The sequence below is a fragment of the Suricata suricatta genome, chromosome 3 (assembly GCF_006229205.1).
Source record: "Suricata suricatta isolate VVHF042 chromosome 3, meerkat_22Aug2017_6uvM2_HiC, whole genome shotgun sequence".
Classification (NCBI taxonomy): Eukaryota; Metazoa; Chordata; class Mammalia; order Carnivora; family Herpestidae; genus Suricata; species Suricata suricatta.
In genome coordinates, this window is record NC_043702.1 from 67,791,978 (window position 1) to 67,810,777 (window position 18,800).

At 34.2% G+C, this 18,800-nt stretch overlaps 1 protein-coding gene across 1 annotated transcript in view; it reads right to left on the bottom strand.

The window, feature by feature from the left end:
- PSMD14 (proteasome 26S subunit, non-ATPase 14) overlaps window positions 1-18,800 on the bottom strand; it is a 94,638-nt gene that overhangs the window by 31,656 nt on the left and 44,182 nt on the right. The window contains exons 4-7 of the mRNA XM_029934492.1: window positions 12,692-12,763; window positions 12,352-12,471; window positions 9,764-9,834; window positions 8,627-8,777 (exon numbers count right to left, since the gene is read on the bottom strand). Of these exons, the coding sequence (XP_029790352.1) occupies window positions 8,627-8,777; window positions 9,764-9,834; window positions 12,352-12,471; window positions 12,692-12,763 (414 nt within the window). The remainder of the gene's footprint in view (window positions 1-8,626; window positions 8,778-9,763; window positions 9,835-12,351; window positions 12,472-12,691; window positions 12,764-18,800) is intronic.

The window sequence follows — 18,800 nt, forward strand, 5'->3', positions numbered from 1 at the left end:
TGAAAATTTCTCAGACACATGCTACAGTTTGATATGTCCTAACCCAATTCTACCTTCCCTTTTTCCTTCTACAGGGTCAGACCTGTACTGCTGTCTGAGGGGTCTCCCCTTTATCCATTACAGATGTTTACCGTAATAAATCTCTTCCACAACTAATCCCATTTTGGTACCTGCTTCTTGGAACACCCACACTGATCTGGTAAACAAAATAGAGTACTGCTACCTCAATAGTGTTAAAATTAGAAAAAAGCTACTCCCAAAACCAAATCAGAATTATAAATTTGGCATCCACAAGCACTTGACATAGGAAAACATCAATAGAAAATCAGGGAGAAACATTTTTGAATGTTTATTATTTATTGCTGTGAGACAGAGAGAATATGAATCTGAAGCAGGCTGCAGGCTCCAGGCTCTGAGCTGTCAGCAAAGAGCCCAGTGCAGGGTTCGAACTCATGAACCATGAAATCATGATTTGAGCCAAAGTCGGATGCTTAACCCACTAAGCCACCCAGGTGCCCCAAGGAAGAAACATCTATAAAGACATCTATTTCCTTAGGAAAATTCCTAATTAAAGGTTTTTAAAAAGTATACAGTTGTGCTAAATATTATCTCTTTGTAAAAATGACAATATGCCTAGAATCTTGACACTCCAGCATAACAGATATTTCTAGATTGTGACAAACACTAAACTTAAAAATTGAATTTCTCAGGGGACTATTAGTGATAAAATAGACTACCACCTCTGAGTCACTGGTCTGATACCAACTCAGAATACCCATTCTATTTGGTGGTTACTCACCCATAGTCTATATAAAATGAACAAGTAACTTCAGATTTCTTGCCAGTACACAAACTAAAGTTGGTATGCTTATTGACAGGTCCACAACAAGGAAGGAAATGAAAGGCTTTAGAGACCAAAGGCTGGAGCTCAACCATGTTAACAAGATAGTAGGGCAGGCGGATAAGAGGAATAAAGGACTTAGATACATTTCATGTGCTTCAAAGAAAAATGCAAACATATCCTTCAAACTGCCATTTCTCAATAGGCAAGGTCATTTTTGTAAGAAAAATATGTAATGGTTAATATTTTGTTGTATATCATTGCCATATATTTTTATTGAGCAGATTTGTTAAATACTGTATAGAAATTATCTTGTTTAATCCTCTCAACAACCACGAGGTTAAGTATTAATATTCTCAATTTATGGATAAGAAAACAGGCTCAGAGAAGTTGGATAAACTAAATGAGATGACACAACAAGCAAGCGATCCCGCTACGATTTGTACGTACACAGCATGCGCGAGCCAGTGCTCCTCATCACGAAGCTATTTGATGTTAACACTTTCTCCTATCACAAAAGTAAGAAAAGACTACTACTAGATCAGTTACTTGACAGCAGGTTTGTGTCTTACTCGCCATCAAATAAATGTCCATTCCCCAGGAGAGTACTTGGCATACATAATATGGTATAGAATAAACACCTATGAAAACCAAGAACTCCAAGGAAAGCATTTTATATAGTTTTATCATTCATGTTCATTTTCCCTCAAAAAGGGGCATTCATTATCTATAAATATTTAATCACTAGCTTTATAAAATATGTACTTCCTATCTCCTATCACTGATCATTTTTGAAATTCATAAAATACTCTTCCATGGCATACCCAAACGTCACAAGTACCGGCCTGTGTTTATTCTGGAATAAAAACCACATACAGTAAAGCAATTTGGAATGTAAGAAGCACCAGTGGGCATCTATTAATTAGCTTACTAGTCATCTAAGAATAGTCATTCAGGAATCAACTACGAGCTACAAGACCTACCCCCAGTGAAAAGACCGTATTAAATCTATTAACACTACGTCCCAGGTACGGAAACATCTTCAACAATTAACAAGGGCTAGTGTCAAATCATTTCAATATGACTTTTTATCAATATGATTTTAAACAATTGCTGTATATCTGGATTATGGAAAGGTTTCTCTACAAAGTGATGGTTTCCATCTGCTGGTACAATACCAGCATTAAGGACAGTGTTAGATCCTGTTCTTCTCTATGTCTCCAGTGGATGCCTGGGACACAGTAGTGATCAGGAAGCACCTGTTAAGTGAATGAGCAGGGATCTTTAGATTGAGCAAAGGAAAGTATTCAAGAATCAAAAGTCAATCAATAATAGGGGCGCCTGGGTGGCTCAGTTGGCTAAGTGTCTGACTCTGGCTCAGGTCATGATCTTGCGGTATGTGGGTTCGAGCCCTGTGTCGGGCTCTGTACTGACAGCTCAGAGCCTGCAGCCTGCTTCGGATTCTGTGTCTCCCTCTCTCTCTGACCCTCCCCTGCTCATGCTGTCTCTCTCTCTCTCTCTGTCTCTCAAAAATAAATAAAAGACATTAAAAAATTTTTTTAAGTCAGTAAATAATATTCTTACAGATAATGGAAAGAGTTTTAAAGGTTTTCCTATATCTGTACTGAAACAACGTAATCTGAACTAATTTGAGGCAGATTTATATCACTCAAAATGCATAGCAAGTACTAAACAACAATAAAGTAGCTCAGAGACTACATTACTAATATAGAAACTATAAATTAAAAGAACTATACTAAAAACCGTTAGTTCTAGATAAGATTTGTTTCTTAGAATTTTAAACATAAAATTGCTTTAATATTCATAGCTGACAATTTCTGATTGTATCAGCTAAATAAATGTTATAAACTATTAAGCTTGTCTATCAGGAACAGTGTAGGCACATTAGCATCTACAATTTCTTAGATAGCCTCACAAATCAAATCTGAGAATTTTATAAAACTTCAAATTGATAATAAGAGTGTAAAACAGGAAGCAAACAAAAGATAATATAGTAACTAAACTTGTTCCAAGAGTTGGATGGGTATGCTCACAGAGCTATATTAGGAGTGGAAATAGAATTTTTATGTGTCCTATTTTCTATTTTTCTCTTGCAATCTGGAAAAGTAGATGAAGAAAAGGTGTGTGTGTGTGTGTGTGTGTGTGTGTGTGTGTGTGTGTACAATTTGAGATTAGGACTATCCAGCCCTAACTGACCCTTATGGGATACTGATCAAAAAAGAAAAATCTTCTACAGGTATTCTGAATATCTTTCACTATCTTTAGAAGGCAAATAGCATGTCACACAACTCTAGCTCTGATTACATTACACAAAGTTCATATTCATCAAGGCTAATATCGATGAACTGGCTCATTGACCTTATCAATCTTCAATTTCACTTATTTAATAAATGATTCTGTGACCAATAACTTAAAAATTACTAAACCTCATAAAATTAACCAGTTTTATATGCTAAAAGCCAGAACTGGTAATAGCTGATAATTGACACATTCATTCTTTCATTTTATTTTATAAACATTTATGAAAAAAAATTTTTTTTTACCAGACACTACATAAATTTCCAGATAGGAAAACATTTCTCCATTAAAAGAGGCCCCAATTTTGTTGGGAAGGTAATACATAGGCAGATAAACAAAACAGGTTTGGCTGTAATACATTAATCACTTCAAAGTTCTGACTGCAATTCAAAGGCCAGAATTTTAATGTAGTTATTTTTCTCTTCATCAGCATGTCTTAGAGAAATAGGTCAGAAAAAATAGTAACTGCTCAATTAAAAAAAAAATCAGCTGAGAAGAGTATTCTTAAATTAGGAAATACAAAATACAAGGGGAAGTTTTCATTTCTTTTGTAGTCATTACCTTCATCTTCTTAAAGTGAGAAAGTTAATGTATAGACTTGTTCTTAACAAAATTGCCAGAAATATTAACTTCTATATGTTAAATATGCTAGTCGTCTCTTTAAAAACTATCAATTATTTTAATCTTCAGAATATAATGTCATTTGTTGCACATTTCCTCTATGGCATGCACACTCTACTCATTACATATATCACTTCATAATACCATGAGAGAGGTACCAAAATCCCTGTTTTGGATGAGAAAACTGAAGCCCAAGATTCGGCAACTTGCTCAAAGTCATATTATAGAGAGGAGAGAGTGGTAAAAATGGGATTCGAATGCAGGCTTGAATCCAAAGCCTATGCTCTTCATTACTCTATGCCCTCCCTTTATGACATATATTTTCTTAACAATAAGAAGAAAAAGCTAAAACAAAACTATTTTTGAGCAGTTTAAAATCTCCATCATCTCAAAACTTCTAATACAAAATTTTTGGATATGTAAAGTATTTGCCCTCCTTACCCTGAAAAAGACAAAACTTTCTAAATTTCTGAAAATAAAAGGTAAACTCTCATAATGTTCATTCCCTAACTCTTTCCTCCAATATTTACATTTATTCTTCAAAGTCCTATCTTTTTTTAAAAATGCTGACAAAAAACCAACAATAACAACATCAAAAACTGTGCATTTTACATTCTAACATGTCTGTAAAGGAAGCATGAAAGAGGTTAAGTGTGCAACCTGGAATAGAACTGCTTCTACGTTCTTTCCAGAAGGTAAAAACTTCTCTTTTCTGAGCGAAGTGCTATCAAGACTCGGTCCAAGCTTCATTTACTTTGTGTAGTCATACCAATTTCCTTCTAATTTAATTTGCATTTACTACGTTTGCTATACAAGTACTACTTTATTCCATATTGGCACATACAAGGTTCTGAATAAGTATCTGCTGGATTATTTCTCTCTAGCAACCATCTTAACACTTAGTTACAAAAACAAAGCAGTATCAGTATAATTTTATTTTATCAGTATGCAACATAGAGTTATCATGCATGTAACTGTCAGAATGTTACCTGGCTCACTAATGACACTAAATGTATATGACTTATCTTCTCAAAAAGATAGACTTTAAAAATTTTTATACCAGAATCAGTACACAGGCACATCAGATGTACTTAAGAAATACCTGCTGAGAAATTGAGGATTTCAGATTGAATAAAAATTTCTCAAAACCCAGCCAACGTGACGATTTATATGGACTAAAGGGTTATGAGATTTTTTTTTCTTTTAATGTTTTCAAAATAGAGAACAAAGCATGAAGATTGTTAATAGCAAGTAACATCTGAACATAGGAATTGTGTTAAGAAAATAGGTTCTTAACATTAGTAATAGTTGCATGGTAGTTTTACGATTTTGTACAGATATCATTCCTTTTGCCCTAAGGAAGCAGTATAACCACGTTACATGTTAAATTAACTTTGAAATTTGCTGCTCAATCAAGTCCAGTTGTGGGCTAAATACTCAGGATAACAAAACTTGAAGCAAGAGGCTATCACTTTACCACTTGATAAGTGAAGTTTAAAATATCTGAATATGCATATTTTACAAATAAACAAAAACAGAAGCTTAACAACTATTTCACTGAGAAGTTTAGAGTGAGACTCACCTGTAATTTCTATAGCTTGCTCTCCATTTAAATCATGCGTTAGTATCATTTTCCACCTGTATCATTTTTACACATTTACAGGATTGCATAAGATACAGAATACTGTGGATTCTTTACCATATAGTATATCTTATTCTTTATGTAGGTCTCAATGTTTGGCTCTAGGGATGTCGCAAAAGCTGACAGGAACGGATCTGTCTAAAATTTTTTTTAGTTAACAGAACAAATACTGTATGAGAAAAATCAATTAATAAATAACTACCATAAATAGCATAGGGAACTATTGAGAACTTAAACAAAATGTGTAGCCCCTTCCCTTGACTTACACTGAAGGAAGTAATACCTATCCATGTAAGAAAGGGCATGGTAATGACCTCTAGTACTCATTTTCCAATTCTGGGTTACTCTAATTATACAGTTCATAACTGTCTAATATTAAAGAGCCATTAAAACAGTTTGAGCTCTGAAGTTTTATAGACCTGATTTGTATCCTTGTTCTGCTGCTTAATAATGCTATGACTTGGGGGTGCCTGGGTGGCTCAGATGGTTAAGCATCCAACTTCAGCTCAGGTCATGAACTCATGGTTCATGAGTTCGAGCCCTGCAGTGGGCTCTGTGCTGACAGCTCAGAGCCTGGAGCCTGTGTCTCCTTTTTTCTCTCTCTGCCCCCATCCCCAACGGGCGCTCTATTTTTCTGACTCTCTTTCAAAAATAAATAAACATTACAAAATAAAAATAAAAAAATAATGCTATGATTTTGGCCAAAGGAATCTCTTTGACCCCCCCTTTTTTTACTTTTCATTGATAAAATGGAGTAAAAATAGTGCCTCTGTCTCTAGAATTACTAAAGAATACATGAGACAAGTTGAAATATTTATCGCCACAATACTTGGCACACAGCAATAATTCCATAAAGTTACAGTCAAGTCACTATAAAAGGAAACCAAACATTATGAGTTATTGAGATTACAAAGAATTAGTGCTTACCTCATCACTCAGAAACAGGTAATATTGAGATTTATAAAAAATGAAAATGTAAAATATACAGGAAAGAGGTATTAAATGAACAGAGACTCAATGTGAAAATTTATATATAGATTGTCATTTTACCTCTTGATCTAATCATTGTCTTACTAAATATTTTGACAGCTTTGATAAATCACATGCAGGGAAGGGGAGAGGGAGAATCCTATGTTACTCTTCATTTTTTGTAAGTTTATATACTTAAGTGTGGCTTACAGTTTTGAGAATCTTGAAGCATAAATTATAGTGAAACTCAGATATCCTACAAATGAGATTACATTATTGAGAAAGAACTGGATCCTCATTTCAGGTAATATTAACTGTACAAATCTATGTTGGGTACAAGAGTGATGTGAATCATCAATGATACATATTTATATTAAATTTTTCAAAAATATTTTTCATGACATACAAAACTAGACAATGGTAAATATGCTTTGTAAAGTAATGTTAGATCTATTATTTTGAAAAAAAAAAAACTACATTGACCATATGACAATAGTCATGTCAGACAAGTATTTTAATGAAAGCCATTCTTTTAACATGACTTATGATTAATCAAAAATAAACAATGCAAAGTCCAATGTTATAGAATACTTAAACTAGATTTAGAAACTAAAATTGCCATTTAAGATACTATAAACAAGTATCAGATACTATAAACAAGACAGAACTCTATACTTAAAATTAAGCTTCAATTATCTTTTATAAATATTGTGGTGGGGGTACTTTACTGGTAATTGTTATATTTCTAAACTAATAATTATTACTTAAATGAGTTGTGAGTTATTAAAAAGATACCTTAGAAGAGAATTAAACTTAAGAACTATCATACTGTACTTTAATTCATAAAACAATATTCAAGGATTTTCAACTCCTTTTATCTATATTAGTTAAGTAACAATATAATTAAAACAAATAAACTGAAATATAGATATACAGCAAACGTCAGAAGTGATCCACTCTGAATTATCTGGTACACCGATTTCTATTATTGTTTTTGTGGCTAGTTTCCACCTCTGAAAAACTAAATCACATCTAATAGGATCATGATTTAGAGAAGACTTCAATTTTTATTCATCATCATGATACGATGTCTGAAAGTGTTCAACTTCAAATTTATAACAGATGAAAACTCCACGTTTAATAGCCATACTTAGTTTGTTTGAGCTGGTGAGCAGATATAAATGTAATCTGCAATACTAGCAAACTCCAGGTCTGATAGATAGCAAGCTAATATTTATTTTTAAGTGCTCTAAAAATTATTTGTAAAAGCTGCATAAAAAGGATTCCATAAATGTATTGTGATTTTATTTTAACAATTATTCTACACTACAATGGAAGTACATGCTCAAACAAGACACCTCAGCAGTATTTTAAAGCAGTAACCACCTAGCCAATTTCTGTATGTTCTGTAGTTTTTCTAATCCACTCTCCCTGTGGTTGAGCAAAATCGAATTGCCTCTCACATTTGCAGACAGCTCTGTGAAGGTGATAATAGAGCTGCTCCCTGCTGTCATGAGGCAGGAAATAGGAAAATGGCATATGGGGCTAGAAAGAAAGAAATAAAAAAAAGAAAGAAAGAGAGAACGAACGAAGGGGGGAAAAAAAGAACTAAACAAGAACAAAAGATTTCAACAAAGAACAACTATAACCCAATATGCTTTGCAAGTTAATCTCTTTTCTGAATCATTTAGCATATTTAATCATTCATCTGTGTCCTCACTCCAAAAATGCGAATGGCTGATACCAGTCTTTGGGTCAAGTTTTCATTGTCTAAAACATTTGGAACATCCAACTCCAGAATATGTTCTGCACAATGTCTGCAAAACAGAGAGTCTTTAACTAGATATATAAAATGTTGTGCCAGTCCCAAATTCACCACTTTAAAATAAAGGAAGGTAGAACAATGTTTACTAAAATATTAATTAAAATATGCATAGCAGGCTTTTAGTGTGGTTTAATGTTCCTAAATCTACAAAATAAAGTCAAATTTAAAAATAAACATTTATGACTAGACAGTAGCTGATTAATGTGGAAACAAATCTCCAAATAGTTATACTGCTAATAATACCAAGACACATTTTTCGACTTACACAGTTTTGTTTGTTTTTTTAAGTACACAGTCAGGGTTTTTTTGTGTGTGTACAAATCCTGCTCTAAACAAAAGAAATTTTAATCTAATGTATCTGTAAACAGAATGTGGCAGTAGGTGCTAATAAAGAGAGAATCTACACTACCTTTCCTTTTACACTCTGAATGGGATCCACAACCACTGCCACAGCTCTCTCCGACAAGGCTTCAAAGCTCTGCTGAGTGTTGATATCCACACCAGAAAGCCAACAACCAAAGCCAGGGTGACTGTGATACCAACCAACAACCATCTCAGGCCTGAAACAAAGAGGGCATTCAGCAGTTCAGAACAGAACAAGTAATACTCATCTATGCCATGAAAAGAAACAACACACTAACAGGGTATAAATTAAGAAGAGATGAAAAACACACAGGTGTGAAAAAGCACCATTAGAAACACTGAAATCATACACCATATTATCCAGAAAACATGGAAATGAATAAGCATGACAAAGGAGTGCTATCATTAAGAGATGCACATTAGCAGTGGTAGATAAGGCTTTCAGTTTTTCACCTTGTTACCACACTTTTTCTGAGCCAGTTTTTACCCTTTCAGCATTCAAGTAAATATCCACTCTTTAACTCCTTAGCTCTGGGAATAGGATTTTCCAGGCAGAGTACATTGTTAACAATGGACACCAGGATCCACTGTTGTGAAAGGATTAAATATCAATTAAACCAGCAGTAGAACTAGGAACTCAGTCAAAAACCAATTTGCACTGTTCTGCTCAGCTGCTGAGCCTTTTGCTAACATTAATTTTGAAGTTTCTTCCACAGTAGAAGAATTTGAGCAAGAGAATGACAACTATTGAGAGATTTAATCTAGGGAAAAACCTGAAAAATATCTGAATTCCACTTTCTGTCTTTAAAAATCATATGCCTAATATAATTAAATATTCAGAATCTTATTTAGTCACAACTCTCTAATACATGGAACATACAAGCTCTTTTAATTATAAATGACTAGGCAGTAACTCCATATGTTAAACAGGGAAGCTGCAGCCCAAGCTTACTATGTGGTGGTTGAGAATTTTAACATGAGGCAGTTTTCTCATTGGCAAATTTCTGTGATTCTAAAAGAAAGAGAAACTAGATAGATGGTACACAGCACTCACAGTGATAATTTTACATTAACTACATGGCTTATTTTTCCAGGTATGATACTCATAAACATCCAGATTTTTAAAATGCATTCCTAAAAATATTTCCCATTACTCTTTCATAAAATCAGTTAAAATACTTACCTTCCTGTCTGCTTCAACATATCTAACATTTTGGCTTGGAACACTGGATCAACTGCTTCCACACTGACACCCTGGTTTAGATAGGAAGAAAAGTAACTAGCTTTTAGAACTATAAATAAATACCCAGAAACAGTTCTTACAATCTAAATCAACAAAAACTACCAAAAAACCCCAAAACAAAACCCTATGTATATTATTTGGGGATACCAAAATAATTTTATAGGCTTTGATACTCATAATTGATTCCCATTTATGTCATTCAATTATCAGCTATACTTTAATAAGCTTCTAAAATTGCCATGTACCAAACTGCTGTTAGCTAATGAGTTAGGTTTTCGGGATCTTTATGGCCATGGCCACACACACACACACACACACCCAGAAATACACACACACACACACACACACACACACACACACACACCCAGAAATACACACACACACACACACACACACACACACACACAAATGACAGAACCAACTATTTTTGGTTAGACCTATCTTGGCAAACATACTTCCAAATGCCATCCTGATACCTGATAAGCATTATGTCCCTTCCATCTCATTCAGAGTTCTACACTACTCAGCTATTATAATCACCTAAATATTTTTTGTTCCTCAGCAACATAAATACTTTGAAGAAGAAAAACAGTTTATGAGTTTCCCAGAGTTGTTTTTGTTTGTTTTGTGGGGTGGGCTGGAGGGGAGGAAGCTGAGTGAGTGCTTCAGCAGGAACTACTTGGTAGATTAAACGCTTGAGGGGAAATACATACTTTTGAATATCATTTCAAATATAAAACAATCACAAATAATTCTTCATTACAGATGATCTATAACCAAGTCTTTTAAATACTGCATTATCTTGCTAGTTCAAAAGATTTTAGAGCATGGAAGAATTAAAGGCAATCATGTCATCTCTCCAGTGATAGATCACTGTCATTATAACTCCTACAAGGCTTTCTTCTAACATCAGGAATTTAATTCTAATCTATTTCAATAAACCGGTTAACTATTAAGTACTTCCTTCCCACCAAAACAAATGATACTCTGAATTCTAACTGAGAAAGCATCCTCAAGGACAGGGGTATGCAATCTGTTGCCTATAGGTGTTTGTTTGTTTTAACATTTTTAAAGGGGTTTAAAAATAAAAAAACACAGAAGTAGGAGACAGAAACATGCTTTTACAGAAAGTTTGTTAATAACTCTTGGGCCAGAAGAAAACCTTTCTTATCTACTACATAGAATGAACACAAAGATCAAAGTCTTCTCTTTCAAACTGCCAAATAAACATTCAGAAGGAAATGATATTAAAGCTTAAGATCTCTTTATTATAACTGATAAAGACCACATATAACAGAAATACTAGTTAATTTTATTATGTTTTTCATATTCTGACATGAAAAGATAAATACATGTAACAACAGCCTAAGACATAAATGTAAATCTTTAGATACACAGTGTTATCTCCCTATATCCAAATGTACAAAATAAATACAAGGGATAGCCAGGTGGACAAAATCAGCAGGTCTAAATTAGTTTACCTCAACAAACGTCTATTTGGAGTATATTTTTCTGTATTTTGCATTATTTACAAACACACTACAATCTGTAGTAACTACTCTATTTAAAATGGTTATGAAACATATACATTGCACTATTTAAAAATATAACTTGTTTCTCCTCTATTATCTACTTTGTTGAAGTATACTTATAGTTAGGAGTCTCAGAGCCAACAGCTGTATGACAACAATTTCTTTAATCTAGTTATTTTACAAGGCTCGATAAGAGAAATGTTGAATATTAGGGAAAAATTCCATTAGAAAAATATACATGTTACATTTTTCTAGGCAAACAGATGAGAAGGATATGTGTATAGGTTTTTGTAAGAAAGGTGGAATAGTTACTGTTTTGGGCCATCTTCTTTAGATCTAAGTCCACACCTATTCACACAAATCCAGTACATTAAATAAAATACTAAAATTCCAGAAGGATTAATACAATGCATTCTAAAAAGGTAAAGTAGATGACTTCCAAAATTTGTATGTAAGAAATGCTTCCTCTATAAAGAAATTACCATGCCTGGGCAAAAGAACTAAAGTTTGTCATAGTTTTTTGGTTTCTTGAAATTTAACATTTTGACTCGGAAAAGCTTAAGAGTCATTTACCACCATCTATAAAAAAAAGGGACCATATTTCAAAACAATAGGAACAAATTGTGAGGACTAGATAATGTATGTGAATTAAAAATCCGAGTCTCTAAAACCTTCTGAAGTGGAATTAATACCCTACTATTTTAGGCAATTAACATAAATCCAGGATGCAATGCTAGTTAAAGCTGAAAGTATGAGTAAAAGGATTTAATACTAGCATCCTTCAGTTTGTGGACTTACAGGGAATTAAAGATGCACTCAAAAGATGAATGATTTAATTCAATTCAATACATTCTAGAAATTTCTATCACTAACATTATGATGGATTTTTCTTATCAGGAAGAGAAAATATCATATGATGAAAGTGATTTTGCATAGGAAAAGGAAAGAGAAAAGAGACACATTTACTTACAGCAGGCAACCATAAAAAGTACTCACTGTTCCTGACTGTGGCATGGCAAACACATCAATCACTCTGACGGTGTAATCATCAACAAATTCTCCAAGCATAAGACCCATGACTTCCATGGGAACCCCAGCACGGCCATGCTTTAACATCTGTAAGGAGAACAGAGGTAGATATGAAGCCTTAAAATCTTTGGTCCTTTTTATTTTTTAATAACCTTAATTCTGTTTCAGTGGAAATAAAACACTCTTCTTATAGATGCACCTAGAACAACAGCTTCTGTCTGACGATTAACGTAACAAATATTCCCAAATAAAAGAGAGTAAAAAGTAATAAAGCTCTCTAAAGCAAGTCATTCTATTCAATACTTACTTTCAACAGTGCAAGGGAAGAAATATAGACCTGCTCTGCTGTGTCCACTGCAGGAGCATCTGTGGGTGGCCCCTAGAAATAAGCATATCAATTATTATAAACACACAGCTTATGAGCTTAAAATTAGTACATGTTACATAAACTTGATAGTTTCTTTTAAGAGTTTTGGGAAAATATGTCAACTTTCTTTTTATTCTCAAGTACCCTTTTATTCAGGTACAACACAAATAATCAAAACAACTTTGCAAATATCAAACCTGCCAGCAAAATAAAACAAACTTAGTGCTCAGGCAAGTGTCCAATGGACATAAAGCTTAAATCTTCCAGCAATGCTTATCTATCTCTGCTACAAAATGACTACAATGCACCAATTAGCCATGTTTCTTCCCACAATCTGAGAATGATTTTCAGCTACAGACAGCATGTACATTTAGAGCTATGGGATCTCTACAGATGCGTAGATACGGCTGGGGAGAGGGACAGAGATTTCTAATCCCTAGGTGAAAGAGCTGTGAACAGCATACCACGTGCTCCACCTGATGACGTGATTCCCCTCCCCAAATTTAACAGGAGTGCTCCAGGTGTGAACAAACTGGTTGAGACTGGTGCAGCTAACATGAGAATACTTTTAAATCCTGACTACTACCTTTAAAATAAATGTTCCCATTAATCTCACCTCAGGTTAAGGGGCATATTATTTTCTCCCTAAGGACTGTGTCTTCTTCAACAAAAGCAACAAGCCTCTTTTGACTATAACATTCAGAGGCATAAGGTAATTTTTACCCTCAAGATGACTACAATCTTATACATGTATTTCTGCACACAGAAAGCTTTATTGTTTTTTAAAATTGGGCACTCTGAGAAATTAAAATGAGATTGGTTTACTAAAATTAAATAATCACTTCACTCATTACATTTCAGACTTGTAGGTCTACGTGTATTTTGTGCTTGTCTATTTATCTGCTAAATTCTGTGATTTTTAAATTTGTATCTTTTGGTTTTGTTTAAAAGCTCATAATATTTGCTGGAAGCATAAAGCTTTATATGTTTTCTCTAAATACAAAAATCACATATAAAAATTGTTTCCTTATGTAGAAAGGGGTGAGAAAAATCAAATGACTCTACTTTTATTTTTAAGCATTTATTTGAGAGAGAGAGCTCCTAGGCATGTGTGCATGTGAGGAGGGGAGGGGCAGAAAGAGAGAGAGAGAGGTAGGGAGGGAGAGAGGAGAGAACCTCAACCAGGCTCCATGCAGTCTGTGAGGAGCCACTCAGGACTCAACTCACAAATCATGAGATTATGACCTGAGCCAAAATCGAGTCAGACACTTAACCAATTATTTTAATAATAAAATTATTAAGAATCTTATTTTTAATAATAAATGCCAGAAAAATAAATTTAAAACCCAAAACTAATTCTCCATCTAGTACCACCTAATGCAGCTGTACTGCTTGCCTTTCAAATAGAAGTCTCTTTCAGAATGAAAACTCTTAAGCTAAAGTGCTGTCATGCCAAACATTTGTTGAGATGATCATATAAAACATGATAATTTTGTTGATATGATTTATTCATCTAAGAAGTAAAGAAAGTTTAAGAAAAAAAGGTGAGAACAATAGTAAGTTAGCAGTGATGAGAAATCTTGGGGAAGTAGTTATAGAAATTATTTCCTGAATCAAGAACAACTTAAAAATTTCATATGGAGAAAGAATTTTAACTCGTATCTAGGCTACAGTTATTAATACAGCCTTTCTTTTTGTTTAATGTTTGTTTGCTTATTTATTTATTTGATGGGAGAGACAGAGCATGAGGAGGGGAAAGCAGAGAGAGGAGCGAGAGAATCCCAAGCAAGTTCCACGCTGTCAGCTGTCAGCTCAGAGGCAGAGGTGGGGCTCAATCCCACAAACCATGAGATCATGACCTAAGCCAAAATCAAGTCAGGCAATCAGGCACTTAACCAACGGAGCCATCCAAGCACCACCATTTTCCCCCCTTTCTTTTAAATATAGCCCTTCTTAGCTTGCCAGAAAATACTTAAGAAAAAAAGGCACAGGGCAATAGAATGTTGCACCATCACCAAAACTTATTGTTGACAAAGTCTGGAAACTACTCCTGCCACCAAATGAAGAAGAAACTTTAATTTGTTCATCATTATTTATAACCAGTACATAGCAAATGGCCTGGCACATAGAGCTTAGTAAGTACTGGTTGAAAAGATGAATGAATAAACAAACTGAGGTACTACAAGGGAATGCAACAGAAATGAAAAATATCCACCAATTACTCTCTGAAAGAGAACAAGCCATGAGCAAGTAGATATAAAGATCACTGGCTCCTCTTTCACAATTTTTCTTCTGGTTCAGAGACATACTAACAGAAAACCATGCAGCTTTTCCTCTACTGGATGGGTGCTATTTTTTTTTGAGACAGCAGCCAGTGATTATTTCCTGTTGCTCCTCTCACTCCACTACTATTCGGTTTCTTGATCTAGTCAGTGACTAAGTTTCTCAGAAAAAAACTTGGCAATAAGTAGAGAAGAGTTTTAGGGGTGAACTGTTTTTTTTTTTTTTTAAGTAATCACTACACCCAACAGAGAGCTTGAACTCACCACCCTGAGATCAAGAGTCAAGATCAAGAGTCATGTGTCTTCCCACTGAGTGAGCCAGGCACCCCTGAACTTTCCTCTTTTTTATTAAAAATTTTTAATGTTTTTTATTTATTTTTGAGAGACACCGTGAGCAGCGGAGGGTCAGAAAGAGAGGGAGACACAGAATCTGAAGACAGGCTCTAGGCTCTGAGCTAGCTGTCAGCACAGAGCCCGATGTGGGGCTCAAACCCACAAACTGTGAGATCATGACTTGAGCCGAAGTTGGACGCTTAACCAACTGAGCCACCCAGGCGCCTCTGAACTGCATTCTTAAAAAAAAAATAAAAAGAGTAACCCATGTAATATACTGTCCATAGGACAGCTGTTAAGGATCTCTGGCAGCTATGAATATCTGAGGCTATTATTTTCCCACATACTCACCTGTTTAGAAGAGCATACAACCAGGCAAAGAAGAAGAAAACCCCAGTCAAGACCCTGGAAACTGAGCTGAGAGACTTGTATAGGACCCGTATGACAGCAGATAAAGATGAACCAAGTGAAGGAGACGTGGGGCTATGGACAACATACCTACACTGCCTTTTAGCAAACACTCCTGAGGAATAGCATCCTCGCTGTTTAAAGAAAGGGAAGACATCTAAAAATGGGACCCATAAACAAAATTTTAGAAAATTATTTGGTATCAGTAGAATACAAGAAGCTTTCCTAACTTTGAAATAGAAAGTTCAAGGGCAAACCAAAACAAAAAGGTGAAAAATAATTAAAAACTAAAATCACACCAGAGGAAACAAGGGTAAAAATAAACATGACAAGTTTAACTCACTGATACAGAACAGAAAGAAAATGGCTCAGAATGTAAAGTAAAAAGTAAGAGATGAAAACTACTAGAAATATAATGATACCAGAGAACAAAGGAGCTGTAAGCTAAGAAATATGGTTGTTCCTAAGGATAAAACAAAAAGCAGAAAGGATCAGTAAATAACGATAAAGCTGAAAAACTTTACTGAATGAAAAAAAAATTTTAACTTTTGGATCACTAAATGTCAGCCAATAATCAGTGAAGAAAGTATTATACCTTGAATAATCTTGGGTAAATCTTAGTTACAAAGATAAAGCATAATATCTAAAAACCCTGAAGTAGAATAACTAACCTGAAGAAAAAATGCAACTCAGGTTAACTTTGAACATTTTTTGCAACATTAAGTGTAGAAAACAATGAAAGTTCCCAAGTTTTAAGAGAACACCCTGTGAGTCAGAAATTTTATATTTTAAAAATGTCTGAAAGGCCCACAAATATGTTACTAAATATACAAGGAGTGAGAAAATATAATTCCATGTAACCTCCTTCAAAGAATTTCTTGAATAAATCATCCACTTGAGCCCCCACAAATCAAAATTAAAACCTTAAAAATGGAAAAGCCATTATATTAAAAAAACTGTTAATATTATTGAAAGTAGTTAAAAATACATATAGGCCTAAAACCAACCAACCAAACAACAGGGCCCAAAACCACAGATATTGTCCAAGTAACTATATACGGTGGCTGAAAGAAGTCAAGTGTACAAAATTCTCTATTTCATATATAGGAGGGGAAAAAAAAGAAATCTATTCAAGTGTTGATTTTGGTTACTATAGAAATATGGATTAAAAGGTCTTCAGAACAATTTTTAAATAACCACAATAAACATTAAAATTGAATGTTCACCTTACAAAATCACTGGAGGAAGAAAAATAAACACGACACTGAAAATAAAACAAAACAGTAGGGAACCAAGATGGGAACAAAATAAAAACAGCAAATGTAAGGGAAGATCAAATATACTGTTTATGAAAAACTATAAACGCATTAAAGTCCCTTGTCAAAAGCCTCTCATAACATTTAAAATGGACATTCATGGATACACTACTTACAAATAAAAATTAGAACAAAACAAAAATTTGTCAGTCGGTGACATCTATATTTCTTTTTGTAAACACAGCCATAATGGCCCCTATGTTTTTACTCAGCTTGCCCTTTGTCCAGCAATGCATCACAGCAATCGATTTCCCAGTATTAAATCACCTTTCTACTCCTGGGATAAACTGTTGCCATGATTTACTTTTTTTTTTTTTTTTTTAAGAGTTTCTGTTTCCCTGTTTATAAGTGAGACTGGTTCGGCATTTTCTTTCTTTTCTTTTTTTTTTAAGTTTATTTCTTTATTTAGAGAGAGACTGCATGTGAGCAGGGGAGGGGCAGAGAGAGAGGGAGAGAGAATCCCAAGCAAATTCTACTGACAGTGTGGAGCCGAACATGGGGCTTGAACCCACAAACTGTGAGACCATGACCTGAGCTAAACTCAAGAGTTGGATGCTTAACCTACTGAACCACCCATAAGCCCCAGGTATTTTCTTTTTTCTGTTAAATTTGTTGGTTTTGATATTATGCTAGATTTATAAAACAATTGTGAAAAATTTTACACTTTCCCATTTTCTGTGTTTTAGCAATATTAATAGTTGACCCTTGAATATACTGGTTAAGGGCACTGACTCTCCATGCAGTCAAAAATCCACATATAACTTTTTGACTCCCCCAAACTTAATATCCCACTGTTGACCAGAAGCCTTACTGATAACCTAAGCAATGAATTAACACATGTTTTGTATGTTATACAAACTATAAACTTTACTCTTATAATAAAGTAAAATAGAAAAAAGGTTATTAAGAAAATCATTAAGATAAAATATACTACTGTACTGTATTGGTAAAAAAAAAAATCTGTTTATGTAAGTGAACCCTTGCATTTCAAACCCATGTTGTCCAACAATCAATTGTATATCCTAAACTGTCTATGTCTTAAAAATTTGGAAGAGTTCACATTAAATATTTGGCTCTAAAGCTGATTTTGAAGCTGATTGTGTAACTTTTTCAGTGGTATTAATAAATTTAGGTTATCTATGTCTTAATACTATTATATTGTTCCAGTTAGATTACAAAATTATTACCACAGAACTGAATGTATTATATTTTAATTTTTAATTGTTTAACATTGAAAACATTTTTTTAAAGTTTATTTTGAGAGAGATCAAGTGGGGATGGGGCAGAGAGAGAAGGAGAGAGAGAGAATCCCAAGCAGGCTCCCTACCAGCATCACAAAGCCTGATGCAGGGCTTAAACCCATGAACCATGAGATCGTGACCTGAGCCAAAACCAAGAGTCAAACAATTAACCAACTGAGCCACCCAGGTGTCCCAATACTGAAAACATTTAAAACTAAATTTGTTTCTCCATATTACATCACCATCCAGATAGAGTATTTACATTAAAAAAATTAAATTATAAAACTTGGCTAAAAATACTGCTGAAGGAAACTTCCTAATTCATTCTATGAGGTCAGCATTACCCTGATACCAAAGCCAAAGACACTACAAAAAACTACAAAGGCACCTGGGTGGGTCAGTCAAGTGAGCATCAGGCTCTTGATTTCAGCTCAGATCATGATCTCACGGTTTGTGGGATGGAGCCACA